Source organism: Apis laboriosa, unplaced genomic scaffold (genome assembly GCF_014066325.1).
Source record: "Apis laboriosa isolate Shangri-la unplaced genomic scaffold, ASM1406632v1 scaffold14_cov150, whole genome shotgun sequence".
Classification (NCBI taxonomy): Eukaryota; Metazoa; Arthropoda; class Insecta; order Hymenoptera; family Apidae; genus Apis; species Apis laboriosa.
In genome coordinates this window covers 813037-836811 of record NW_025221798.1, presented here as the reverse complement: position 1 = coordinate 836811, position 23775 = coordinate 813037, and the positions used below count along the sequence as shown (strand labels likewise).

The 23775-nt window shown below is 23.2% G+C and overlaps 3 protein-coding genes and 1 long non-coding RNA gene across 8 annotated transcripts; 1 reads left to right on the top strand and 3 right to left on the bottom strand.

Moving 5' to 3' along the window:
* Nucleotides 1-3803: 3803 nt before the first annotated feature.
* LOC122710689 lies at nt 3804-5296 on the top strand. Its single transcript, XM_043928697.1, has 3 exons — nt 3804-4190; nt 4750-5033; nt 5110-5296. The coding sequence occupies exons 1-3, from the start codon at nt 4149-4151 to the stop codon at nt 5294-5296; spliced, it is 513 nt and encodes a 170-aa protein (XP_043784632.1). The 5' UTR covers nt 3804-4148.
* Nucleotides 5297-6048: 752 nt separating this feature from the next.
* LOC122710688 lies at nt 6049-9160 on the bottom strand. Of its 2 annotated transcripts, XM_043928696.1 has the most exons (8): nt 8832-9160; nt 7894-8111; nt 7445-7687; nt 7061-7318; nt 6772-6976; nt 6587-6675; nt 6353-6504; nt 6049-6291 (listed from the first exon to the last, which is right to left on the bottom strand). In XM_043928696.1, the coding sequence occupies exons 1-8, from the start codon at nt 9004-9006 to the stop codon at nt 6054-6056; spliced, it is 1578 nt and encodes a 525-aa protein (XP_043784631.1). In that variant the 5' UTR covers nt 9007-9160; the 3' UTR covers nt 6049-6053. The 2 variants fall into 2 exon arrangements, with proteins under 2 accessions (XP_043784631.1, XP_043784629.1); XM_043928694.1 differs by having other exon boundaries at nt 6587-6976.
* Nucleotides 9161-11414: 2254 nt separating this feature from the next.
* On the bottom strand, nt 11415-12006 carry LOC122710641. 2 transcript variants are annotated; one of them, XR_006345964.1, is made up of 2 exons: nt 11780-12006; nt 11415-11519 (listed from the first exon to the last, which is right to left on the bottom strand). It is a non-coding gene; the product is annotated as an uncharacterized LOC122710641 (long non-coding RNA). The 2 variants fall into 2 exon arrangements; XR_006345965.1 differs by having other exon boundaries at nt 11686-11831.
* A 3643-nt stretch (nt 12007-15649) lies between these two features.
* LOC122710569 (serine/threonine-protein phosphatase 6 regulatory subunit 3) lies at nt 15650-21520 on the bottom strand. Of its 3 annotated transcripts, none has more exons than XM_043928492.1 (19): nt 21147-21520; nt 20406-20485; nt 20187-20338; nt 19905-20026; nt 19528-19695; nt 19205-19383; nt 19011-19121; nt 18785-18923; nt 18499-18651; nt 18297-18410; nt 18150-18214; nt 17849-18053; nt 17659-17760; nt 17412-17509; nt 17121-17202; nt 16847-17045; nt 16191-16593; nt 15927-16086; nt 15650-15832 (listed from the first exon to the last, which is right to left on the bottom strand). In XM_043928492.1, exons 1-18 carry the CDS (start codon nt 21204-21206, stop codon nt 15942-15944), a joined length of 2577 nt encoding a protein of 858 aa, XP_043784427.1. In that variant the 5' UTR covers nt 21207-21520; the 3' UTR covers nt 15650-15832; nt 15927-15941. The 3 variants fall into 3 exon arrangements, with proteins under 3 accessions (XP_043784427.1, XP_043784426.1, XP_043784425.1); XM_043928491.1 differs by having other exon boundaries at nt 15932-16086; XM_043928490.1 differs by having other exon boundaries at nt 15650-16086.
* Between the last annotated feature and the right edge of the window lie 2255 nt (nt 21521-23775).

Here is a 23775-nt window from a genome sequence, read left to right as displayed (position 1 = left end):
ATACATATATATATATATTTATGCATTTACACACTCGCGTGTACACATTCACGCACACGCATATAAAACGTGGATACATTGAAACAATCCTAAAAACTTTTCCGTGAATTCTGCTCTGATTCGTGTTTTTTCAAACTAATAATATATCAAATCTACATGAATATTCAAACTTTACACTGGAAACTTTTTGAACTGCAATAGTTTTGACGAGTATAATTTTTCTTAATTCATGAACGATTGATTATTTGCAAAATAAAATAAATATTTTATAAGTGCAAAACTGACGGACGGATATTATTGCAAAAGTTTCTGATACATCGTGAAATCGATATTTGAGCAATTTAATCTTATTCAAAATCAAATATTCGTGAGATAATACTAATTTATTGTTAAAATTTTTATTTTTGTTTTTTTTAAAATTAATATTTTTTTAAAATAAATCCAAATATTATAATAATGTATTTAATAAAATATAATAAATTTTATATTTTTTTATGTATTAAACGTAAAAAATAATCCAAACTATATAATAATCTTATTTTAATCAGAAAAATCTTATAAATACATGATGATATAAATTGCATTACAAAATAAAAAATTAAAAAAAATTTTATTACTTCATTAACTTCAATAAGATTTTTCGAGTTTCGATTTTTAACGTTCTTCCTCGTTCACTCGCTTTCTTTTTCTATATTCGGGGAAAAAATGTAAACAAATTCCGATCAAGTCGTATCAGAAATAAAAATTAATATGTTGAATAATTACAAATTTCCAGTTCCTAATCTTTTGCAGTTATAAAATATTTAATATATTTATTCATTTGAATTGATATTAATAAATATTTGAGAAAAGATTTTTATAAAAATATAAGCATAATTATCATTGAAGGAATAATGAAACTATAGATGCCTTAATTTTCAATATCATATAATTTTTTCGATTAAATTCCATTTCGATAAAAAAAAACATCAATTTCTCGTTATCGCGTCAAAACTATTCAATTTTAATAACACTCTTTTTATGTAAAGTATATCTACATGAATTCTCTATTAAGCTAATTTGAAAAACATTTCGGTGTTAAAACTGGTGAAAATTTGAGCGAACGAAATATTCGTTATGAGGAAAGAATGCAACGGATTCGAAATTTACGGTAATGTTTTTGGTTTCATCGAGTATCAAATTACATATATTTTGTATCGAGAGAAATCGAGTGTTTGATCATACGAGATATACGTAATGCTGGAGAAAAGGTGCTGAGCAATGAAGATTTAAAATTATTATTTTACTAAGTAAAGATGTACGTGTGTGTACGCGGAACAGAGATACGTTCACAAACACAAGTTAAGAATAATTCGTATACACACGTACGGTATGTTATTAAAAGTAAGATATCGTCGAAGTTTGTCCATTAAGCGCCTCAGTGTAGGACGTTTTTTTAATATGTAAAAAGTACTATAACATTAGATTCAGAGCTTAACCGACGAACCACATGTTGAAAATCATATTGAACATAAAAATTATTTTCGTATTACAATAATAATTTATATTTACAAAAAAGAAAATCATAAATGTAATTTTAAAATTAACATTGTTTATGATATCGAAAATTTTATTTTCTTGACGATAAATCATTTCAAAGATTATTGTCTTAATAAATGATTTACATATATTATGGAATAGAAAGTCAAGTTAATAATTCGTATTTTCATGGCAAATAATTAAGTATGAAAATTTAATTAATTTTTTTCTCAATATGAATTTTATTGAAATTTTCTTCGCTATATTTTCGAGCTCTGGACGATTATATCAATGGTACTTTATAGATATTAAAAAAATAGTCTAAATCTAAATATGAATGTATATATCTTCTGAGGTGATTTTTTTCGGCGAAATATTTTCAATCGATCGAAGATAAGTAAAAAGAGTCGAGCAAGTCGTCGAATAGCGCGAGAAAACGTTACGAACGAATCGAATCCACCGAAAACTCTTTAACGTCTGTTCCCATGCAAAATGTTAATTTTGCTGAGCTTACAGGTATTGAGCGAATATTAAATGTCTTGTTAAGAAAAAAAAAAAAAAAAACGAAAGAACAGAGTAGAAAAAAGTCTCAAGAAAAATCAATCCCACCACTTGTTTCCTTTCTACATTTTTTTTTTTTTCAACTCGAAAAGAATACAGGTAAAAGATACGGTTCACATGAATATCTTCCTCTATATAGTTTTTAACCTTTGTTTATTTATACATTTAGAAACGCATACTAATCAATTTCAATAATTAGTAATAACAAAAAATAAAACTCTAAAATCATCTCAATAACTCTGTAAAGATTTTATACGAATTAATTAACAGTTGCTCGAAATTTAATTGTTGGTCGCGCGATAATTCCTTCGTTATATATGTTTCATTTATATGTTTTTCATTTAAATCGAACAGATAACTATCGAAAAATTAACTATATGAGATAAAATATGAAAGGATTGCTGGAAAAGTCAGATATAAATCACGAAAGATAAATCTATCTCATCGTGGAAAGTCGACTTACGACGTACGATAAGTAGCAAATTACATGATAGTATGGATGCGCATGAGTATTTTTAAATACAGAGTCCTTTCTCTCCCTCCTCCCCCCTCTTTCTCTCTCTCTCTAAATGATAGACCCTTTTTTCTTTCTCTCTCTCTCTTTCTCTTGGTACCGAGATAGCCGTTCGAATTATGAAATCGTTACATCGTGCGAACGACTGATGCAGAAACGTGCAGCCATCGAACATCCTATCGGAACATTCTCAAAGGTACATTGGTTCAAACTCAAGAAAAACTTTAAATGCTTACTTTCAAACAGGGTAACCTGGCCATTCACCAACGATCAACTATGAAAGGACAACGACCCTTCCATATCTTTTGCTTTGTCGTTCATCCGAGTTCGAAGTTCGAAGAACGGTAAATTAAATCGGTGATTAAATCAGTTAGTCGATTAAGGGAGACAAGATTCAAGTCGAACCTGATGATCTCTGAATCCGGATTTACTCTGATCAAAGATCGAGATCGAGATCGAGATCGATCATGAAAAAAAATCGAATCGTCGTATCCAACTACCGGGCATACACGGAATGCGAATGGGTTTGGTGCGAAAGGACGGAATAAAAGGGTAAAATGTCAGCGCGACTATATATTACTACTACCTACGAAAGAGCAAATGTATCCTATTAACGATTTAGAGATCGTATTGTTTGCCCGTGTGCCCTTAAAAGAACGAAATCTCATCCATCGTAACGACGTTGGCCTTTGAATCGCGTGCCAAACGGATGGCGATAAATCCAACCATCTCCACGGTCGAGAGAAAATAATCGCAAACGAATACGTGAGCGTATGAGCGCACGTCTCTTGAGAGTAATTCATCGGGAACGGTGATCGCTCCATGTATATCCTAAGAGACATATACAATGTAGTATGTTCAATGTGAGATTTTTTTTATCCCACCTTAAAAAATATTCTTTAATACATTACATAATACTCGAAGAGAACAATTTAAACTGTCAAATAATCACATATGCGATTCAATTAATTTTTCGAATACTCTTAAATTTTGACTCAATTTTTTCTCATCTTTTATTTACTATTTTATTTTATTTGATTAATGATATTTATTATAATTAAATAATTCTTATTTTATATATGCTTTATTGCTTATGAATTTTTTTTGTGATTTATCAAAAATTTACAAAATTTACAAAAATTTAAAAATATATTTTTTGTTTTTACATTTTAAAATTAGAAATTGAAAAATTCAATATAATTTAATTCAAAACTGAAAAAATGATATGATTGAAAAATACATAATACATAAATACATAAATTTTTGTGATATATTTTACAATACTTTACAAAAGATAATATTATAAGAAAAAAAAGAGACCTAAATACGAGATTATTCAAGGAATGAACACAAGATTTGTGATCTTCACGACTTCTGTGACAATCGATGATCAGAGAAGGGGAAAAAAGCATCGTCCTTGCATATAGCTAGTATCGGGTATATAAAAGCTGGCAAAGTGAAGGAACGCAGATGTCAGTGGTTTCTAAAATCCACCGATATCGTCGCGAGTGCTAAAGGGGATGCCATTTAAAGTGTTATCGAGAGTGATTGATCTATGGTGATGATGATCACTTGGAAAATTGTGCCTCAGTCGCTGGTATGTATCCAATTCGATTCAAAATAATTCCTTGCTTTGAAATTTGAAATTGTATCATGATATTGTCAAGCTTTCCTCCTATATAAATACGCGCGTTTATATATATAGTTCATGATTAGGATAACAAGTTTAAGACATTAGTTTACTTTTATATGAAGCGACATAAATAAAATTTAAATTAAAAAAGATCATATCTTTAATCAAAAAATGTTATAATTATTGATTCGAATCAATCAAATGAAAATGAATTAAATATAAATATTTTCGTATTTTCGATACGATGAAGAGAATTAACAAATTATAAGATCGTATTGTTTGTTCTCATTGGTTAAGAAGTCATTAATTGCTCAAAGTCAAAATTATTTCAGACAAATAACTATTTATTTTGTATAGAAAAAAAAGATTAATTTTCATAAAATGTATATATATGATCATCTGAAAAGAAATATCTATATTATTATGATTTCTGTAATATGCGCCCAACGTTTTCTGAAAACTGTTTTTGTTAATTATATTTTATCCCATTTCTTACTAATCACTTTGTAAATGGATTCTCCAGATTTTCTGGCTAATGATTCTTGGCACGTGGCATTGCACCGGTGAAAAGTTATCTCCCGATCAAAAAGCACCTCTATTTGCTCGAGGTTCTGGTGGACTGATCTTGAATACGCCCTTCGAGGACAATAAAGCCAGGAATCGTCCGATCTCAAATGTAAATGCGCCGGTGGATAACGTGCAAAAAGAGGAAACAGAAATGCTGAAATTAGTGAACGGTGAACTAGTGCGAACTGTAAAAGGAAACTTCTCTTACAATAGCCCCGAAAATCTTTTCATTTCTGTTAAGTGAGCAACAATTTTTTATCCTTATCGATTTATCTTTTTCAATGAAAATTTTTTCTTACTTTATATATCTTTCAAGATACGAGGCTGATGAGAATGGAAATAGAGCCAGCTTTAAGTTTGGTACCGGCGCTGCAAATAATAATCATAATATTCCCTTTGATTCTGGACATAGACTGAGAGATAAAAATGGTTCTAAATCTAATTCGTACCTACCACCCACAACGAAAAACAATGTTAATAGAACGTATCTACCACCACAATAGAATTACTATTAGCTTCTTCTGACTATACTTCTAATGAGCTTTCAATGCTTTAATATTTTGGATAAAAATTTTTTTGTTGATCTTATAATTCAAAAAGTAAATTTTGAATTATAAATTTTTTCTCATAATTCTTCAACATCATGATCTCTTGAACAAAAATTTTATCGATATTACATACTTCTTAATTACTTTATATAATTTATCGATCAACGCAATAACCTAAATGCTTTTAAAGTAAGTCAGTGATCTCATGATCATCTTAGAATCAATTAATTTTCAGAAAGATGATCATTAATGTATTACTCGAATATTATCTTTTTTTCATAGAAAATATTTTCTATTCGAGTAATCGCAAAGTAGTTAATGCATTATTGAATATATTAAATTTTTATAAACTAAGAAATAAAATATATTTTTTCACAGATTCTTGCATTACAATTTAATAATCCTATTAATGATTATACCCACCCATTTTTTATAGTAATCTTTCAATTTATATTAATACACACATATACACATATCCTAAAACCTATTTATATGAATTTTTGATTACATTTTTATTTATATATTTTTTTCTATTTCTATTAAATATGAACCTAAAAATAGTTTTTTTTTAATCACATAATATTCGTGAAAACACGATTGATGTATTAGTTTTCGTTTGTACTTGAAATCGTAAAAAATATTTATTTTTACGAAGTTTAATGTTTTTACAAAGAAACAAAATATCTAATAGACATGATGATTTGATTAATATTCATCTTTCAGAACCACGATAAGTGGTATAGCCAAATGGGCTCAGAAGCACCGGTATATGATAATGCCCAGCAGGATTTTTTACGTCAAAAACAATTTCGATAAACGGATACATTGTTTCTATTCTCCTTAGTGTAAAATACTTATCAACATCAAAATGAATTTTATAACGTCCAGCTGTGAAATTAACTTTCATATTATCCACCAAATCTACGCATCGACCATTTGGACTTGTATTACTGAAATAAAAAAATATTGATTTTATATTGATGAAATAAATATTTGATTCATATGTTATACCTTTCATTTAAAAAAGTCCATCTTCCATCCATTAATTTATAAAGGCTAACTTGCAAACCTCCAATTGGTAAACCTTTACTTGTATCTACGACGTGAGTAGAAATACGAGGCTTTTTAACCGTAGGGGATTTAATAGTTTTTAAAAGTACATGCTAGAACAAATATAATATTTGTAAGTATAAACTTGATAAGAAAAAAGATATTATTAATTTACAATTACAAAAACTGACATACTTTTTTCGGACTTTGATAACTAGTACTTGCTACAGCTAGTTGATCCTTGGTTATTTGAACGCCTTTTGTGGCGTCCTCTGCTTGATTAGCTGCAATTGCAGTTTTCTTATCAGCCATTACCAACGTAGGAAATTTACCCTTTAATTTACTCAGTACATACTGAGTACCAGGTTGGAATGTACCACCTGTTAAAGTTAAAGTTTTGCCACCCGATGTTAAAGTAATCGTTTTATTTTGTGCAGGTGCAATGGGAATTGTATTCACAGGTTGAAGCACACCAATTGTATTAGTAGTAGATGCAACCGAAGAATTAATTTGATAAGCTGTGCCTAAAATAGGCAATGGACATGCCATCATTATTCCCGAATCTCCTTGTTTACATTCATCTTGCTAAAATATCAATATTTTATTAAAATTTTTTATTTAACATTTATTTGTAATAATATTTTTTATATTGTTATATATAATATTTACCAATAATTTTGCAGATTTTCTATCTAATTTACCGTCATTTCGTCGAATTGTTCTTCCATTTTCACGCAATTCCTTTGGTGATTCTTTATTAGAATCTTCTGTGTCAGGAAGAATCGATACAACTTGCATTTCTGAATTACTTTGATCTTCTGATTCTACAACCATTTCCATTTGTACAGTTCCATGATTATCTGTTTCTTCTAAATATTCACTTTGCATATGATCCATAGCCTCAGTCAAAGAATCCTCACAATTTTCCTATTAATATAATTAATTAATATAATATAATCATTAATAAAATCAATATAATTAAATCATTAATATAATATATATTATTAAAATAAACTTCAAGAAAAAATCAATTGTATAACTATAACTACTCACCACTCTTTCTATTTTAATTTTTTTTATAGAATGTTTAACATCTTCTTCATCAGAAGGCATTTGTAAATGTGATACATCTTCTTCTTCTTCCTCTTCTTCTTCATCTTCAACTTCACCTCCAACATCTTCACTTGGATCTTTGATTTGTGCCTCATCCAATTCATCATCTGTTTCTAATCTCTCAACAACATATTCCACTTCATCTTCATTTTCTTCTATTTCAGTTTGAGTATGTTCTATAGCCTAATGTTTCAATCGATTTCTATTAAAATATTGCTTAATACAATATCTACTTATAGATATACAAATATGTATATATATAATATATATTTTTCATAATATCTTATATGTATTTAATAAATAAAAAATTATTTACTTAATTTACTTTAACTTATAATTAATTTATAATTAATAACTTAAAATATATTAATATAATTAAAAATATAAACCTCAATTTCTTCAACTTCTTCTACTTCAACCTCTTCTCCTATATTTGCCTTTCGGGCTGCAGCCTTCTTTTTTTCTTCCGCTTCGTGTAATAGAGCTGCACGTTGATGTTTCATCGTACATGTATGTTTTAATAAAGACAGTCGATGCGCATGAAGATTTTTCTTGCAATACATACAATAGGCACGTGTTGGTTGAAATGGTACGGATGTCAACCATCCTACGGTAAAATATCATATCAAGTATTTTTTTCTTATTTCGTAAATATTATTTCTTCTTTTAAAAGATTGCGATACAATTTCCCGTGCAACGTGCAGTTTCACTAAACACACTTTAACCGTATGGTAACATCGATTTGAAGATTGACTTAACCAGTAGTATTTTTACTGGTAACTTATTAACGCTAGTGACATGATACATATACAACAGTATTCAATAATCATGCTGTATACTGATGAATACAATCTATTAAATTTTTTTATCTTTATAAAAAATTTCACATTCAAAATTATTTAAATATAAATATTAAATCATAGATTTAAAATATTTAAATATAATTAATTATTTCATAATTGTTTATTTTGTATAAAAATAGATGTGTATTCGAAATAATAAATGATAATCATGTGTAATTTTAAATTTTAATGAAGAAACAAAGTATCAGAATGTCATGTCTGGAAATGCTTAAAATTGAAAAATATATCCAGCAGTTCTTGGTGTAACGAAGAAAAATCAAATATATGCGAGAATCATTTACTCTCTAAAAATAATTTGTTAATCAAAGTTGATGCTGGTTAAAGCCGTGACGAAATGAAGTTGAAACGATTATTGTATGCATGTATCCAGCATGGCACATATACAGCGCATTATAGAAATGAATATTTTTCTTATTCGATAGTGAGCTATTTTAAAACAAGCAATAAATAATAACAGGGAGTACCTTTAAAATCAGGCATTTGTTCCCATTCTTTACGATATCGTTGCGTATAGACACGCGTCTTGGCATGGCTGATTTTTCCTGTTGGAGTAAGACGCTGACCAGTCGTCGTTAGAAGATTGGTATGTAACACAGTCTCGCTGGTCGTAATCATTGTTGGTTGCCTCTTCTTCTCCATTCCTTTCGAATCAAGACCAATTCGAAATCGCCCGGATCTCAAAATACCCAAAATCGTAACACGAAATCACTAAATAGTTTTTTCCACGATGAAAGGGAGAGGGGGCACACGGTAAGCACCGAGATCCTCGCCTAGCCTAGTATCCAAGTTAACTCCCTAGCAATGGCGGACAGCTGCAACACCGCAACGATGCAAACTTCTAACCCCCTCTGCTCTTCATCGTTCTGCTGCCAACGACGCAACTTACACTGCCGTATAAAACATTACTTGCACCCCATTCTATATTCTTTTTTTTTCATTTATATAAAAATAAGATTTGATAACATTCATATATTTTAATGATTGTTTGAAACAAATTATGTTTTTTCTTATTAATATATTATATATATTTATAAAATTAAAATTATTTCTGAAAATATTTATTATTATAAAATTGATATTTATATTAATTAAAATATTAATGTTGTTCAATTAAATTAACTTTATTAACAACAAAAAATGAAATATTCGTATGTGTAATCATTTATTTCATTTATACAAAACAATAATTGTAATAATTATATATGTATCCCAATTACTATTATATATTTATTTTTTAATTAATTGTATATTAATTTTTTCAATATATATTTTCATTAATTATGTTATTCAATATATATTCAATATAATTCAATATTTATAATCACATTCAATTTTACATTTTTATGTAGCATATTTTACTATTTACGATACTGTTTTCAGTAAGATTTACGAAACTATTGGTCAAATCGATATGCGTGCGCACGTCAATGATATTCCATATTAGGCGGGAAAGATAATAATTGATTATATGTTAAAAAAACATAAATTTTCATTTAAGAATTAATTATAAAATATTTTTCATATATTAATTATATAAATTATATATTCTAGACTCAAATAATATAAGAATAAATAAGAAATAATTTTATATAAAGTTTACACTCTAAAGCGACATCTAGATGGCCCTGAATTAATGAATTAATATTAGCGCCTCCTATACAATGAATGTATATTGAAAACATCTAAATTAAGGAAAATCTTTAATATAATATAAATTATGAAATTTTCAAAAGTATACAATTATTTTTATAATTTCTATCTACTTTATTTTATTTTTTCATTTTTTTATTTAATATAATTATAAATAGATATTAATTTTCATTAAAAATAATTATATGAAATATAACTATAATATATTTTTAAAAATATTGAAAACTATAAAACTTTTTTAAATTTGTTGTTAATTTTATTTCTATATGAAATAAATAAATACATATATTAATCAAAATTTAGTAAGTTTCACATTAGTGAAACTTGATATGCATTTAATGTGTATGATATATATTTAATGAAAATTGATTATTATTATAATTACTTATGTAATAAAATAATTATATTTTATGAAATATATATATATTCATCTTTTTAATGTATCATTAAAGCACAAATTTTTTTGTTGAAAAAAGAAGTTATTTTTACATTTTTGTTAAGATAAAATAGTATACAAAAATTTAATTTAATTATATGAAATTAATATATTTAGTTAAATATTTATTAATTTATTATGATATATCTAATATAGAAAATGTAATAATAAACTAAAATAAAATGTGCTAAAAAATATTATTGACTATAATATAATTAATATATAAAAATATAAATTATAAATTTGAAATATCATCTAGAAACAAATAATCAAAATTTGTTTTTACATATAATAACAATGACGCATTTTAAAAATTATAATATCACATTATCTCTAATGTTGATAATATATATTTCATATAAATTTTATATAAATTTAATTTATTTAATTATATAAAATATAGGAATTTTGAAAAATTTATTAAAGATTTAAAAATTAGATCAATTGGAATAAAAAATCCATAGATTTATTCATGATAATTTAGAATATCAAAATACCAAAATTACAATAAAAATTACTTAGGAAATAAAAACATTTGAAGTTTAGAAATAACATTTTGTTAATGCAATATTTCAATATGTTGTATATTAATTATCTTAAAAAGAAATTAATGATTTATATAATTAATACATGTTACATTACTACTAGTTTATTATTCTTTTATAGTTACAATGAACTTTACATTTTTTAAAATATAAATTGTTTTTTTAGGGAATATAACTAACATATTACGGCCAAGACGGAGGTTCTCCAGGTTTTAATTCTCTTCCATATAAAGCTGATTTGTCACGATAACTTGTCATTGTTAAATCAGAAGCATAATTATATAAATGGCGTGACAAAATATATACACCAATAAACCCAGCAACACTCAAACTATATTGTGTTATAAGTGATGTTTTTAAGAATGCCATTTCAATTATTTAATTCTAATTTTTTCTGTGCACTTAATTGTTTTTTCCAATTTCGAGTACGATTTAAATCTAAGATAATAAAAGTAGCAGTCAAAAGAGGGATAGAAGTTATAACCCAATAACGTCTAATAATACGAAAAATCTCCATCAAACTAAAAAACAACATTAAAAATATATTTTAACATTATTTTAACATTTAAATATATGATATATCAGATATATCATATCAATTTATAATTTAATTTATAATTTATTATTAAAATATATTTAAATATAAAATATAGATACTATTCTATTTAATTCTATTTAAATACATACTGTTCAAGAAAAATGATTGAGAATTATAACATATCGAATATTATTTCACTTTCCTATATATTAAATATGACGTAATCATGTAAAATTGGCTTACTTCGTTGCGTTCAATTTTTGTTTAAGAGATAATAATAATAATAAATAACAAAATTGATATATTATTTTTCAGATTAATTTACAATCACAATAATATAATAATGAAGTGAATAAAATTTTTAGATAGGTATTTATATTTGATTAATATCAAAGTTAAAATTTTGAGATTTTGGCTACACATTCGCCCTCATTGTGATATAAACATAAACTTAACGAGATAAACATAGAATAATTGAAATGTAGAAAAGAAACTTCACGTTATTTCACATTATATAACATTGACATAACTTGTATAAAAAATTTAAAATTTTATTGTAATTGTTATGGAATAGAATTTAAAAGAATGTTATGGAATTTAAAAGAATGAAGATGAATCTTAGAATTATATTGAATTTAATTATAATTTATTAAAATCAATAATATTAATAAATTGTTAAGTAAAAAATTATTCTTATTAGATATATTTCTATGAATCTGAAAAAATCCGCACAATTATTTATCTTAGAAGAAATAATAAATTTAAAAAATAAATAATAAATAATAAAAAAATCTGTAAATTTGAAAATATTGTTAATACTGAATATCTATTAGAGGATAGAAATTTTTTAATAAAATGTTTAAATTCGATCAATTTTTGAACAAAATCCAATGCCGTAAAATTTAAAGACAGAGTATGTAGTGTCACTTCTTTACATTTAAAATAGTTCATAATTCCTTTTCAGTTCCTTTATTATCGGGTTAGATTTTCATTTGTTTAAATTCCATTCTTACAATAATACTTTATGTCAAATAATCATATATCATTTTATCGACAAATATATATTATATATATATTATATTACATATTATAAAATTTATATATTTCAAAGCCAAAAATGTAATATTTATATTTTTTATATTTATTTTTAAAAAAGTAAGAATGAAAATATTCAATTGATCTGTATTTTGTTGTGATCAGTAGCCAATAGCATGTAAAAACAAAAAGAGAAAATAATAAAGAATAGAGAAAATAAAAAAAGAATAAAGACAAGATGAAAATTAATAATCAATAAGTGAAATTATATTTTCTCATATCAAAAATAATTTTTTAATAATGCTCATGAAATATAACTAATCATTAATTTTTATTTTATTTATTCTGACTTTAAAAATATAAATTCTTTAATATGAAAATATTAAATTATTTAAACGAATTTTAAGCTTAGTTGAGCTATCAAAGCTCAACTGTCAAAGATCATTATTATTATATATACATATATAATATCGCAATGTTACTATGATCTGCAAAAAAATCGTTTATCGTATAAAATTCATTTGATTTAATGCACTTCATTTATTTTTGCGATTAGTGAATTATTGTACATCGTTCATATTTTCATGATTTCATAATCAAATGTATATCATCTCATATCAATAAATTCAGTAATAGATGATGATAAGTAAATATTTACATAAAATACGATTTTCACATTGCTCATAATAGAAGGATTAAAAAAATTATTGAAAAATGTATTGCAAAATGATTCTTGTAAGAGATAAATATATTTATATTACATTATATAAACATATATAAAATGATTAAAAAAAATAGCATCTGTAATAGATAAATATGCAAATGATAAATATTTTATAAATAAAAATAAATATATAATATTTTATAAATAAAAATAAGTATATAAAATTTCATAAAAATTTTTGTTTTCAAAATTTCTAAAAAAATTTCATATACTATTTCCTATTGAATTACATTCTTCTAATAAAATAGAGAAATTAAATTAATAAATAATAAATTATTATTTATTTAATTATTTTAATTATAATTACCGATATTTAATAAATAAAAAAACTTTTGTCTGAAATTCCTATAAAAATTTAATATACAATATATAGTCAAACTATATTTTTTTAATACAAAATTAAAAATTTGAATAAAAATTTAAAAAAATCTAAGAATTTTTGCAAAAATTTTGTATGCCATCTCTTGTCACATTATATTCTCCTAATATAAAATTAAAATTTTTGACATAAAAAAATATAATTCGACATTAGGAATAATAATGTTAAATTTTTTCAGTTCCGGAATAGAAGTTTTTATTCAAATTTTTAATTTTATATCAAGAGAATATAATTTTAGAAATGATAGAACAAAAAGTTCTTTTGGAGTATTTACTTAATTTTTCTTTTTTTTCACATATTTATTTCTACTAAATCGTATCTATAGCAACGAAAAATTTTTTGATCATTTTATTTAATTCTAATTATGAAATTCGATATACTTTATTTTAATATACTTAACACATTTTAAGTTATTTAGTAGATAATAAATAAATTAATAGTACATCATGTTTTTCGGTAGATGGCATCTTCAAATCGTTAGTTCTCTCTCTACTATTCTCTACTCAAATCTATAAAATAACCGATATAGTGTCGATACATTAATGGAAAATATAATTATTAAATTAAGAATTCAATTATTATTTTATTCAATCTTAGTATATAATTTTTATAAATGTTACATTTTAAATATTAAATAAAAGTAATAAAAATAAGATTATAGTTATTTCAAATTTCTTTTATTAATAAGACTAATATTGTATTCCCTCAATTAGAAATTATAGCAATTTTTTATTGCTTTGAAATATTATACTTAAATGTGAATATTTATTATTATTATTGAATTGCAATTTATATAAATAATTTATAATTCATTAAAAAAAAATTATTTATTTAAATAAATTAAATTTTTAATATGATAAAATATAATGAAATTTACGATTTTATTATTTAAAAATATTTCAATCATGTTTACAATACATTTTAATTGTACCCTTCCATTTTTATTTTTTTATAATTTATAAATCAATGAATTGGGATTTCTTATTTTATATATATATATATATATATATATAAAACGCAATTTTTTTGTAATGCTAACAATATTACATAATATCAAATAAAAATAACATTTGAAGTAATAATAATATCTTGTTTTAATTCTGAACACGCTTATATTTATTATTTATGTACAATATTTCATGTACGTTACTATAAACACATTATACCAAAAATTTTTAATGAAAAGAATTTTTCAAATAACCAGAATCTTCAATCAAATCACAAAACTTAAATCGCAAAATTTTGTTTTAAAAAATTATACACATTAATAAAAGAGAAAGAAAGAGCAGAGATTCCTTTAATTTTCGAACATTATAATTTAATACTATACTTTTGGAAGATCATTTTGAAAAACTATTATAGTTAAGAAGTTTTACTAAAAATTAAATTCTTATTGGAATGCAAATGAAAGTAAATTCATTATTGAAACATTTCACTACATTACATGTGTATACACTGGATGAATACTACCATCAACGTAATAAAAATACATAATTTTCTTTTTTGTTTGTATCGCATCGTTGCACGAGCAAACGTTTAATTAAACAATAGGCACTGCACATAAGTACCTTTGCCTTATCGAACGAAGAAGCAAAAGCACCAGTTTTTTTTATTAAATATTATTTAGGATGATTTTTTAAAGGAGCCTCGTATCAATATCACTTAAAACATTACAATATATGTATGCACGTGTATATATATGTATGTACATTTACATATATACACACTCATTAGTATGTAATACTTCTGTGTGAACAGGTATTGAGCGACCAAGTTCGTTTTATCTTGGCGTTCATTGATTTTGTACAAATCGTACTTTTTCTACTTCGTTAAGCTAATGTAATAACATAAATCCGCAATATAAAGAATATGACTATTCAATTTATGATTCCAATTAGATTTTTATATTAATTACATATAAATATAAATCGAAAGAAATTTTTAATAACAATGTCCATTAATAAAAACTGGAAAATTCTATTTTACGAAGTTGTATTTGTAATTGAAACTTTGGCGATCCGAGAACATGTACATATACATCAAGTAATATTCTATTTATAGTTGAGCGTCGGTTAGTCTTTTACTTTTCAATCCATATTTATACCCTGCTGTGAGTTATTACCCAGGCGCCAACGCAATGAAGCACAATTAATGTGATCTAATGAAAATATAGGGACGTAAAACATATATTCTGATCGTTCGTACAAATTTATACTTGATATGATTTTTTTTGTTCTATTGCAATATCATACTCAACAAATAATTTTTCATTTGGTATCTGTTGACGATAATATGGCTTCCGATGCATTTTTTAAACTACTTGACATTTTATAATCGTTCGAAGACTTTTCATTTTGTACCGTAGTAGTCGCTAATTCTGTATTTTTTATGTTTCCTTCGCACTTGATTTCTCTAAAGTTTACAAAAAAATATAAATATATATTATATTTTATATCATATATTTTATATCATATTTTTAAATATTATAATATTAATATAACATATTTTTTACATACCTGCTATCTACAATTTCACTTGGATTTGCATTTTTATCGGCAGTACATTCCGAATACAAATTACTTTCAGTACTTTGGTGATTTATATTTGTTCCTATATATGAAGCAATACTATCAACTGTATCTCCAATTTTCATATCACCTGCTCCAATAGTTTCTACAGTTACTTTGCTTCCCAATTGAGTTTCCATTTTATTCTCAAATGTTGTACTTAATGTTTCTTTTTTAGGTTCATCACACAATTTATTATCTATTATCACAGTATTTTCTATGTTAAGAGTGTTTTCAAAATTATCAAAATTTGCCCAGCCAGTAGATTCAACTGGTTCTGATGGTACGACATCCCATGGATTCACCTCAGGAAGTGTGGTATTAGTAGGTAATTGTTCTGTTGATTCCCAAGCTAAAATAAGAAATATTGACACAATATTGTAGTAAAATCTTTAAATATTTCAATTAATATTAAATATTAAATATTAAAAATTTTTATATTCATCAAACTTCTTTCATGCGTATACGCTTGCTCGCTCATTCACTCACACATTCATTTACTCACTCACTCTCTTTTCCGCTTTCTAATATCGAGAAAGAATAAATCAAAAACGTATCCTCTATAGGAAAGATATAAAATCATAATTATGAAAATTAAACCATACGTTCTGTAGAATCGATTTCCATGTGCATGTCTCGTTGATCCTCATCATCCTCATCGGATGAATTAGAATCATTATGTTGCTGCTTTGTTGGCCAATCACGTTTATCGACTACTGTCTGAAAAGTAAGTTCACCTTCATCGCCCCATTCTACACCTGTATTACAATCTTCTAGGTCAGCTTTTTGTTTTTGTTGACATATCTGTATAAAATCATTAAAAGTTTAAAAATTTGAATCAATTTAAATCAATAATTATTCATTAATATCACTTTGTACCTTATTAAACATATCTTCTCTTTTATCAAGATCTTCTTCACTGAGAGTAAACGCCAACGTCGATAATTGGTCAACTGAGTTACTATAATAGTATTTACAAAAAAGAAGAGATGTTGCGAAGATATTATTTTATATCAAATTCTTCTTGTATAGTATTACTTTCCTAATTTTTATTCAATTGTTTTGCGATATGGCACTTTATAATCATAGATATATATAAATTTGAATGTACATAAGTTGTATAATTAATAATAATAAAATGTGAATAATAAAACGTACTAAATTACTTACTGAAGAGCATCATCGCCATCATTAAATTGATCATCATGAAATCCAAAATTTTCAGTAAATTGTGGTGTCATATGTTGTCCCAAATAATTAGTGTAAAACTATCCATTGTAAAATGAAAAGTAATAATATATTATAATTTAAAAATAAACTTTCTTAATTTATGATAATCTATTTTTTATATAAAATTTTATCTATTGCAATTTTTTTAGAATATTTACAATATTTATGTTACATATAAATTACTAACTTGTTCTACTCGCTGAACCTGAAGAAATTCTTCTTGAGGATAAGAACTATACTCATCGGGATTTTCACTGGAACTTGTCATAGATGCCTGAGGCTTTCCACCCTACAAATTATAATTTAAATAATAGAACTATCATAATATAAATTAACACAATAACATAAAAATAAATAGAATTAATCTAATAATATACCAAAAGAATTTGATGAGTCTTATTAATTTTTGTTAATTCCACATTTACAAAATTTTCCCATTTATTAAGACACTCAAGTAATAAATTATTCTTCAAAAATTTATCTAAATTTTCACTTTTTTCACGCTGATTAACAATATTATTTGCAATATTTATTAAATGACCCATGTATCCCTGTTTATTTCCAATATTTATTTCTTTATTTCTAAAATATAAAAATAATAATTTTTTTAATAAACCGTTGCATTATTATAAAATATAAATCTATTTAATATTTTTTTACAATTACTATTTAACATACTGTTTATTATCATTTTTATCCCATGCATCCAAAATTCGATCTATTAATCTGCATTTGTTAAATATCTGAAAATTGTTTGTTTATTAATCAAAAATATTTTTTTTTTTATTTTTTAATTTTATTTATTTTACTAATTATAATACTTACATTAACATAAATAATATTATTTGTATCCTTAAAATCACAATTAATAGCTAATGCCAGGCAAGATTGTACTTGAGTATGTAGAAAATTGTTCCACGTATATTTAAAAAATAAATCCTTGAAAAAATAAATCATTAATTTTTAATATTTATTAAATTTTTTTATTTAATATAAAATTTTAATAATAATAATAAAAATCACTTACGAGTAACGTTTGGAATGTTCCTAATTCTACTAAGGCTTCATAAATCTTCACATTTTCAGTTGCCATTAGCGTTGCGAACAACTTTGTAACAAGTAAACGTGTAAAACCAAATGGACATTCTAACACACCAGTAGTTGTTTTAACAGGGGGTTTCTATATAACATAAAGATGTATTCTTAAATAATTATATTAAATATTAATAATATATTATATATAATAAATATTTATATAAAATAAAATTAAAATATATTTGTTTAAGAAATATTGCATATAATATAATATTTACATAAGGTGGATCTAATAAAAGTTTGTGAAGCTGTTCTAAATAAGGCAAAGTTGCAGTTGATATTTTCATCATTAGTTGTTTACTATCTGTAATTTCATCTTCAATACCATTTCCATGAACACTATCTTCATTTCTTCCACTAAAAATTCAAATATTACTATTAATAAAATATGTATATTTTCTTATAAAAAGTTAAAAATTTTTTAAAAATAATTTATATACTTACTTATTAGTTTTTACTAGAAGTCTAAGAAGTACCCGAATTCCACCAAGAATACTACTTTCTAGTTTTTCTCCAGTTAAAATAGTCTCTAATAATAAGCTTACTGTATCTGCTCTATAATTAAAAATGTAATTTAAATTTATAATTTATCTTACATATATTAATTACTATGTATTATTCTGATTATTTATACTCACGATTCAAGGGTATTTAAAATAGGATCTGGATCAGTGCGTGCTGTAGTAGTGCGTTGATATTCTCTTCCAGCAGTTATCATATCACAAAGTAATTGTGAAGCATTTGCATGTTTATTTGATTCAGAATTTGGAGATAATAATTTTACCACTCTTTGCACTAATTGTTGACTATCTAGCCACTATTAAAATAAATATATATATATAATAGTATAATATAAATATAAATATATTAAATAAGATACTTGTAATATAAATATATCAAATAAAAGATTTGTGCAAAAAAAATTAACTATATTAAAGATAAGAATTTTATAACTTCTTACATTTAGAATATTTTGCCGCATATTTCCTTCAACCTGACTAACAAGTTTCAGTACTAAGTCCATAATTGCAGATGTCTCTAAATGTTGTAAAAGAAGATCGACGCATGTTTGGCGACTTTTCAAAAATTCTAAAAGCTGTAAACAAGTGAACTGATACGAATACCAGTTCTGATAGAAAAATGGAAATATGGGATTTGAATTTATTCAGTTTATTATTATAATCAAAGAATAAAAGAAAAGATAACTTAATTTTTAATAATTATAATGTAATTATAATATAGTTATAAAGAATGTTATTATGTTAAATTACTTTATATTAATATATATTATTTCTTATATTTAATTTTAAATAAATTATTATATTAATTTATATTCACCTGAACAGCTTTCCGACCAATAAGTACTCCAATAGTTTTGCTAAAAAATGATGCTAAAAGAGGATTTAATGGTTGGTCCGTATCAATAAAAGAATAAAGTTTTGCCAATAATGTTTCATTGCCTAAAAGAATAATTTTATTAATATTTTAAAATTTGAAATAATTAAATAAATTATATTACTTCAATTATAAATTTTATAAACATTACATTTTATATAAATCTTTATAATAAATTATATACTATATTTTTATACAAATTTATTTAAATAGATTTATTCAAACCTGCTAATTTTTCATTTAAAACTGGTACATCACAGGTCAATAATTCGCAAGCTACATTTGGATATTTGTAGCGCCAACGTTCTTCTATATCTGTTGATGGTTCTTTAGTTGTAAGTGTTATTAATTCCTCCATTACATCAGATCTTGTAAGACTATAGTCAATATTATATTAAAATATTTATATTTAATATTTTAATAATGCATTTTAATTTTACTCACTATTCAATAAGTTTTTTATTTTGGCTTTTACATTCTTGTAATATATCCTCTTCATCCATTAATTCATGCAATGTAACATCCTAAAATTATTTATAGAATTAAATTTATTTATTTAATATTAATATTATTAATTATTTATATTATTAATATTATCAATATTATTAATTATATTTAATAAATTATATTCAATAAAATTATTTAGAATATAGAATATTAAAATAATTCTTACATTATAATATATTAATATATGTATAATATATATAGATCTTATAGGCTATAAAAGTATCAAAATTACTTAGAATAGATAAAATATTATAAAAAAATATAAATTATTATAGAATGAATAAGAATAAAAGAAATATTTAAATACATAACAAGAAATATTTAAATCTTATAGCAATATAATATGGTTTTTTAAAGAAATATTTATTTTTCATTTTGTATCAATAGAATGAATTTTATTGCAAATTATTATTTTAAAACATTTTTAAAAAATTACTAATATATTTTGCGAATTTTTATAAAAGATATTAAAACTATAAAAAAAATGATATTATATAAAAAATACAAATAATTTTGAATTCAGAAAAATAATAAACTAAATTAAAATAGTAACCTAAAATCAAAATAATGTACAATAATGTATATACTATTATTAGTTTGAATTCTTGATAAATTTTTCTGATGTATAATATTTAAATCATTGAATAAAAATTTCATTTAAAAAAAGAACTTTCTTACCTCTTTGTTAAGAAGAGCTTCGATATTAGGAGATGACACGTAATTATTTGTCCAAAACATGATGCGATCGCGTGCCTCGTCTTACTCGATCACAATACGATTAATCAGATGTGAAAATAATCACAACATTGAAGTGGCCACTAAAAAAATAATGTAATACTTCGCGGGACAGGGAGCCAACTAACATTGCATGAACGTATTAGAACGGTAACAATGCAGTGAATAATAGCAGTAACAACCTCACAGCCTGTGAGGAATAAAATAATAAAATTTTTATATTTTTTCCTTTTTTTTTTAAATAAATCAGACTTCAAAATGTCACTTTTTCATCAAAAAGCAGAAACTCTTATTAAGGAATGTTTCAACTTTGACGTTTGCCGCAGAAGAATATTTTGTGATCGACTTTCAATGAAAAGAAATGCACCTCATTTCAGAACATTTAATCTTGCGATTAGAATTTAAGCACAGTTTTCAAAATAATATAAATCTAAAATTAAAACAATTTGAATTAAAAGTAGAAATTTTAAGAATATAAATATATTACATTTTAATCTTTATATTTCTTAATATATTTCTTAATAAAATAAGTATATAATTATAATAACAGTGATAATAAAATATAATTAAATAAACATAATTTAAAATATTATAAAATAATATTCTTTATTAAAAAAATTTATAATTGAATAATATTTTGAGAAAGATTGATTCGTTATTCGTTATTACTTTGTTATAAAAATAATATTATATGTACAAAATAATACATAATATATACAAAATATAAATAAATTTAAAGTATAATTCTTTAACATTTTTCTTGAAATAAGTATTAAAAATTTATCTAAAAATAGAAAATTACTAATTATTTATTTAATACAAAGTTAAAACATTCAATGCAACATATATATCATGAAGATATCCTATTCTATGACAAATCGCATCATAAACTTTCCAAAGAAAAAAATTTTGCACATATTAATTTTTTTTTTTTTTGTTTAATTATTATCATGTATTATCAATATTCATACATTAACTTATATTTCATTATTTATGACTATATCGAAAATCAATATCCGCCAACAGAAATTTTTTTTGATTTTTGATAATACATTGAATATATTAAGAAAATATTAGGTGTACTATATTAAGTATTATATTGAATAAGTTTGTTTATACCCAATTTATTTATTTAAATATATTTATATTATTAAAATTGTGAATTATTAAAATTTTAGAATCAAGTGTTTTTAAAAAGATTTATCATATAATATAAATAAAAAAAATAAAATAAAGAAATAAATAATTATATATAAAAATTATATTAAAATTAAAAAGAAATTCAATATAGAAAAAAAATTATTTAAATTTCACAAGTTTAGATAAATGTATATACAAGATAATGTATATATATATAATATAAAGTATTTTTAAAAAACTTATATATTAAATTTTTGTGTAAAGGTATATTTAATTTAATATAAGAGATATACATTTTTATTATATTTTATTTTCATTTAATATATAATTATAATTTTAAATTAAAAAATAAATTCATGATACAAAAATAATATTTATTAATTTTTATATTTTTTAGGATGATATAAATATAGATGACATAAATATTATCTAAACAAATTAGTTATTATTCAATATATATTAAAATTATTAAAAAATGAAGGAAAAATATATAGATTAAAAAATTAATAGGCATTCATTATAGATATATAAATTTTATTTTAATAACATATCTTTTAAAAATGAACTTATTATATTTGATGAAAAATGAAAATTATGAATAGTAATAACCAATAAATCAATAAATTAAAAACATATTAATATAAAATTAAGAATTGAAATAAATAAAAATGAAATTTATTTTAATTATTTAAATCTTAATTATCTTTAGGCATTTTTTTTTATGATAATGTTTATATACATCAAAAATAAATAAATGATCATAAATCTGATGCTTTATTTCTACATTGTGATCAACCTATAATCATAATAAAAGAAAACTATGAATGATAGTGAATTTTCATATTTTCTATTTATCATAATTTTATTACAGAGATTTATATATTTATTGATTTGCAAAAAAAAAAATAGATACAATTTTTTAATATTTTAAAATATTTTATTAATAAATTTTTTTCCTTATTTATTTTTATTTTTTTTAAAGATATTTTGATAGACTATTTATAAGAAATAAAATCAAAATATCTCACATAAAAAAATATAATTTTTCGTGATTTTTATGATAATATTATATATGATAATTTAAATATAATAATATATTTAATTTTAAAACATATGAATGATAAAATTGATATAATTAATATAAGGTAATAATAATAAAATAATTTTAAGATGAATTATTATATTATTAAAAATGTATAAAATTACTTTATTATTTTTAAAATTTAAAAATATATTTCAATTTCTGACAATTAACTTTTTGTATATGATTATTATAAGGAAAAAGTAACATTGATAAAGGATATATAATAACATGTTTTTAATAATTCCTGAAGAAGTAATTTTTTTTATATAAAACATACTTTTATTAAATTTTTAAATCATATATAATTTTTAAATCATTATATATTATATCATAGAACATGATCAGATT

Coding starts and splice junctions, on each gene's coding strand:
- LOC122710689 (XM_043928697.1), top strand. CDS start 4,149: ATGGTGATGATGATCACTTGGAAAATTGTGCCTCAGTCGCTG. Junction 4,191..4,749: donor AAATTGTGCCTCAGTCGCTG/GTATGTATCCAA, acceptor TGGATTCTCCAG/ATTTTCTGGCTAATGATTCT. Junction 5,034..5,109: donor AATCTTTTCATTTCTGTTAA/GTGAGCAACAAT, acceptor ATATCTTTCAAG/ATACGAGGCTGATGAGAATG.
- LOC122710569 (XM_043928490.1), bottom strand. CDS start 21,206: ATGTTTTGGACAAATAATTACGTGTCATCTCCTAATATCGAAGCTCTT. Junction 17,510..17,658: donor AGGTTCAGCGAGTAGAACAA/GTTAGTAATTTA, acceptor TACAATGGATAG/TTTTACACTAATTATTTGGG. Junction 17,203..17,411: donor GATGGCGATGATGCTCTTCA/GTAAGTAATTTA, acceptor ATACTATTATAG/TAACTCAGTTGACCAATTAT.
- LOC122710688 (XM_043928694.1), bottom strand. CDS start 9,006: ATGGAGAAGAAGAGGCAACCAACAATGATTACGACCAGCGAGACTGTG. Junction 8,112..8,831: donor ACAAATGCCTGATTTTAAAG/GTACTCCCTGTT, acceptor ATTTTACCGTAG/GATGGTTGACATCCGTACCA. Junction 7,319..7,444: donor AAATTAAAATAGAAAGAGTG/GTGAGTAGTTAT, acceptor TTATATTAATAG/GAAAATTGTGAGGATTCTTT.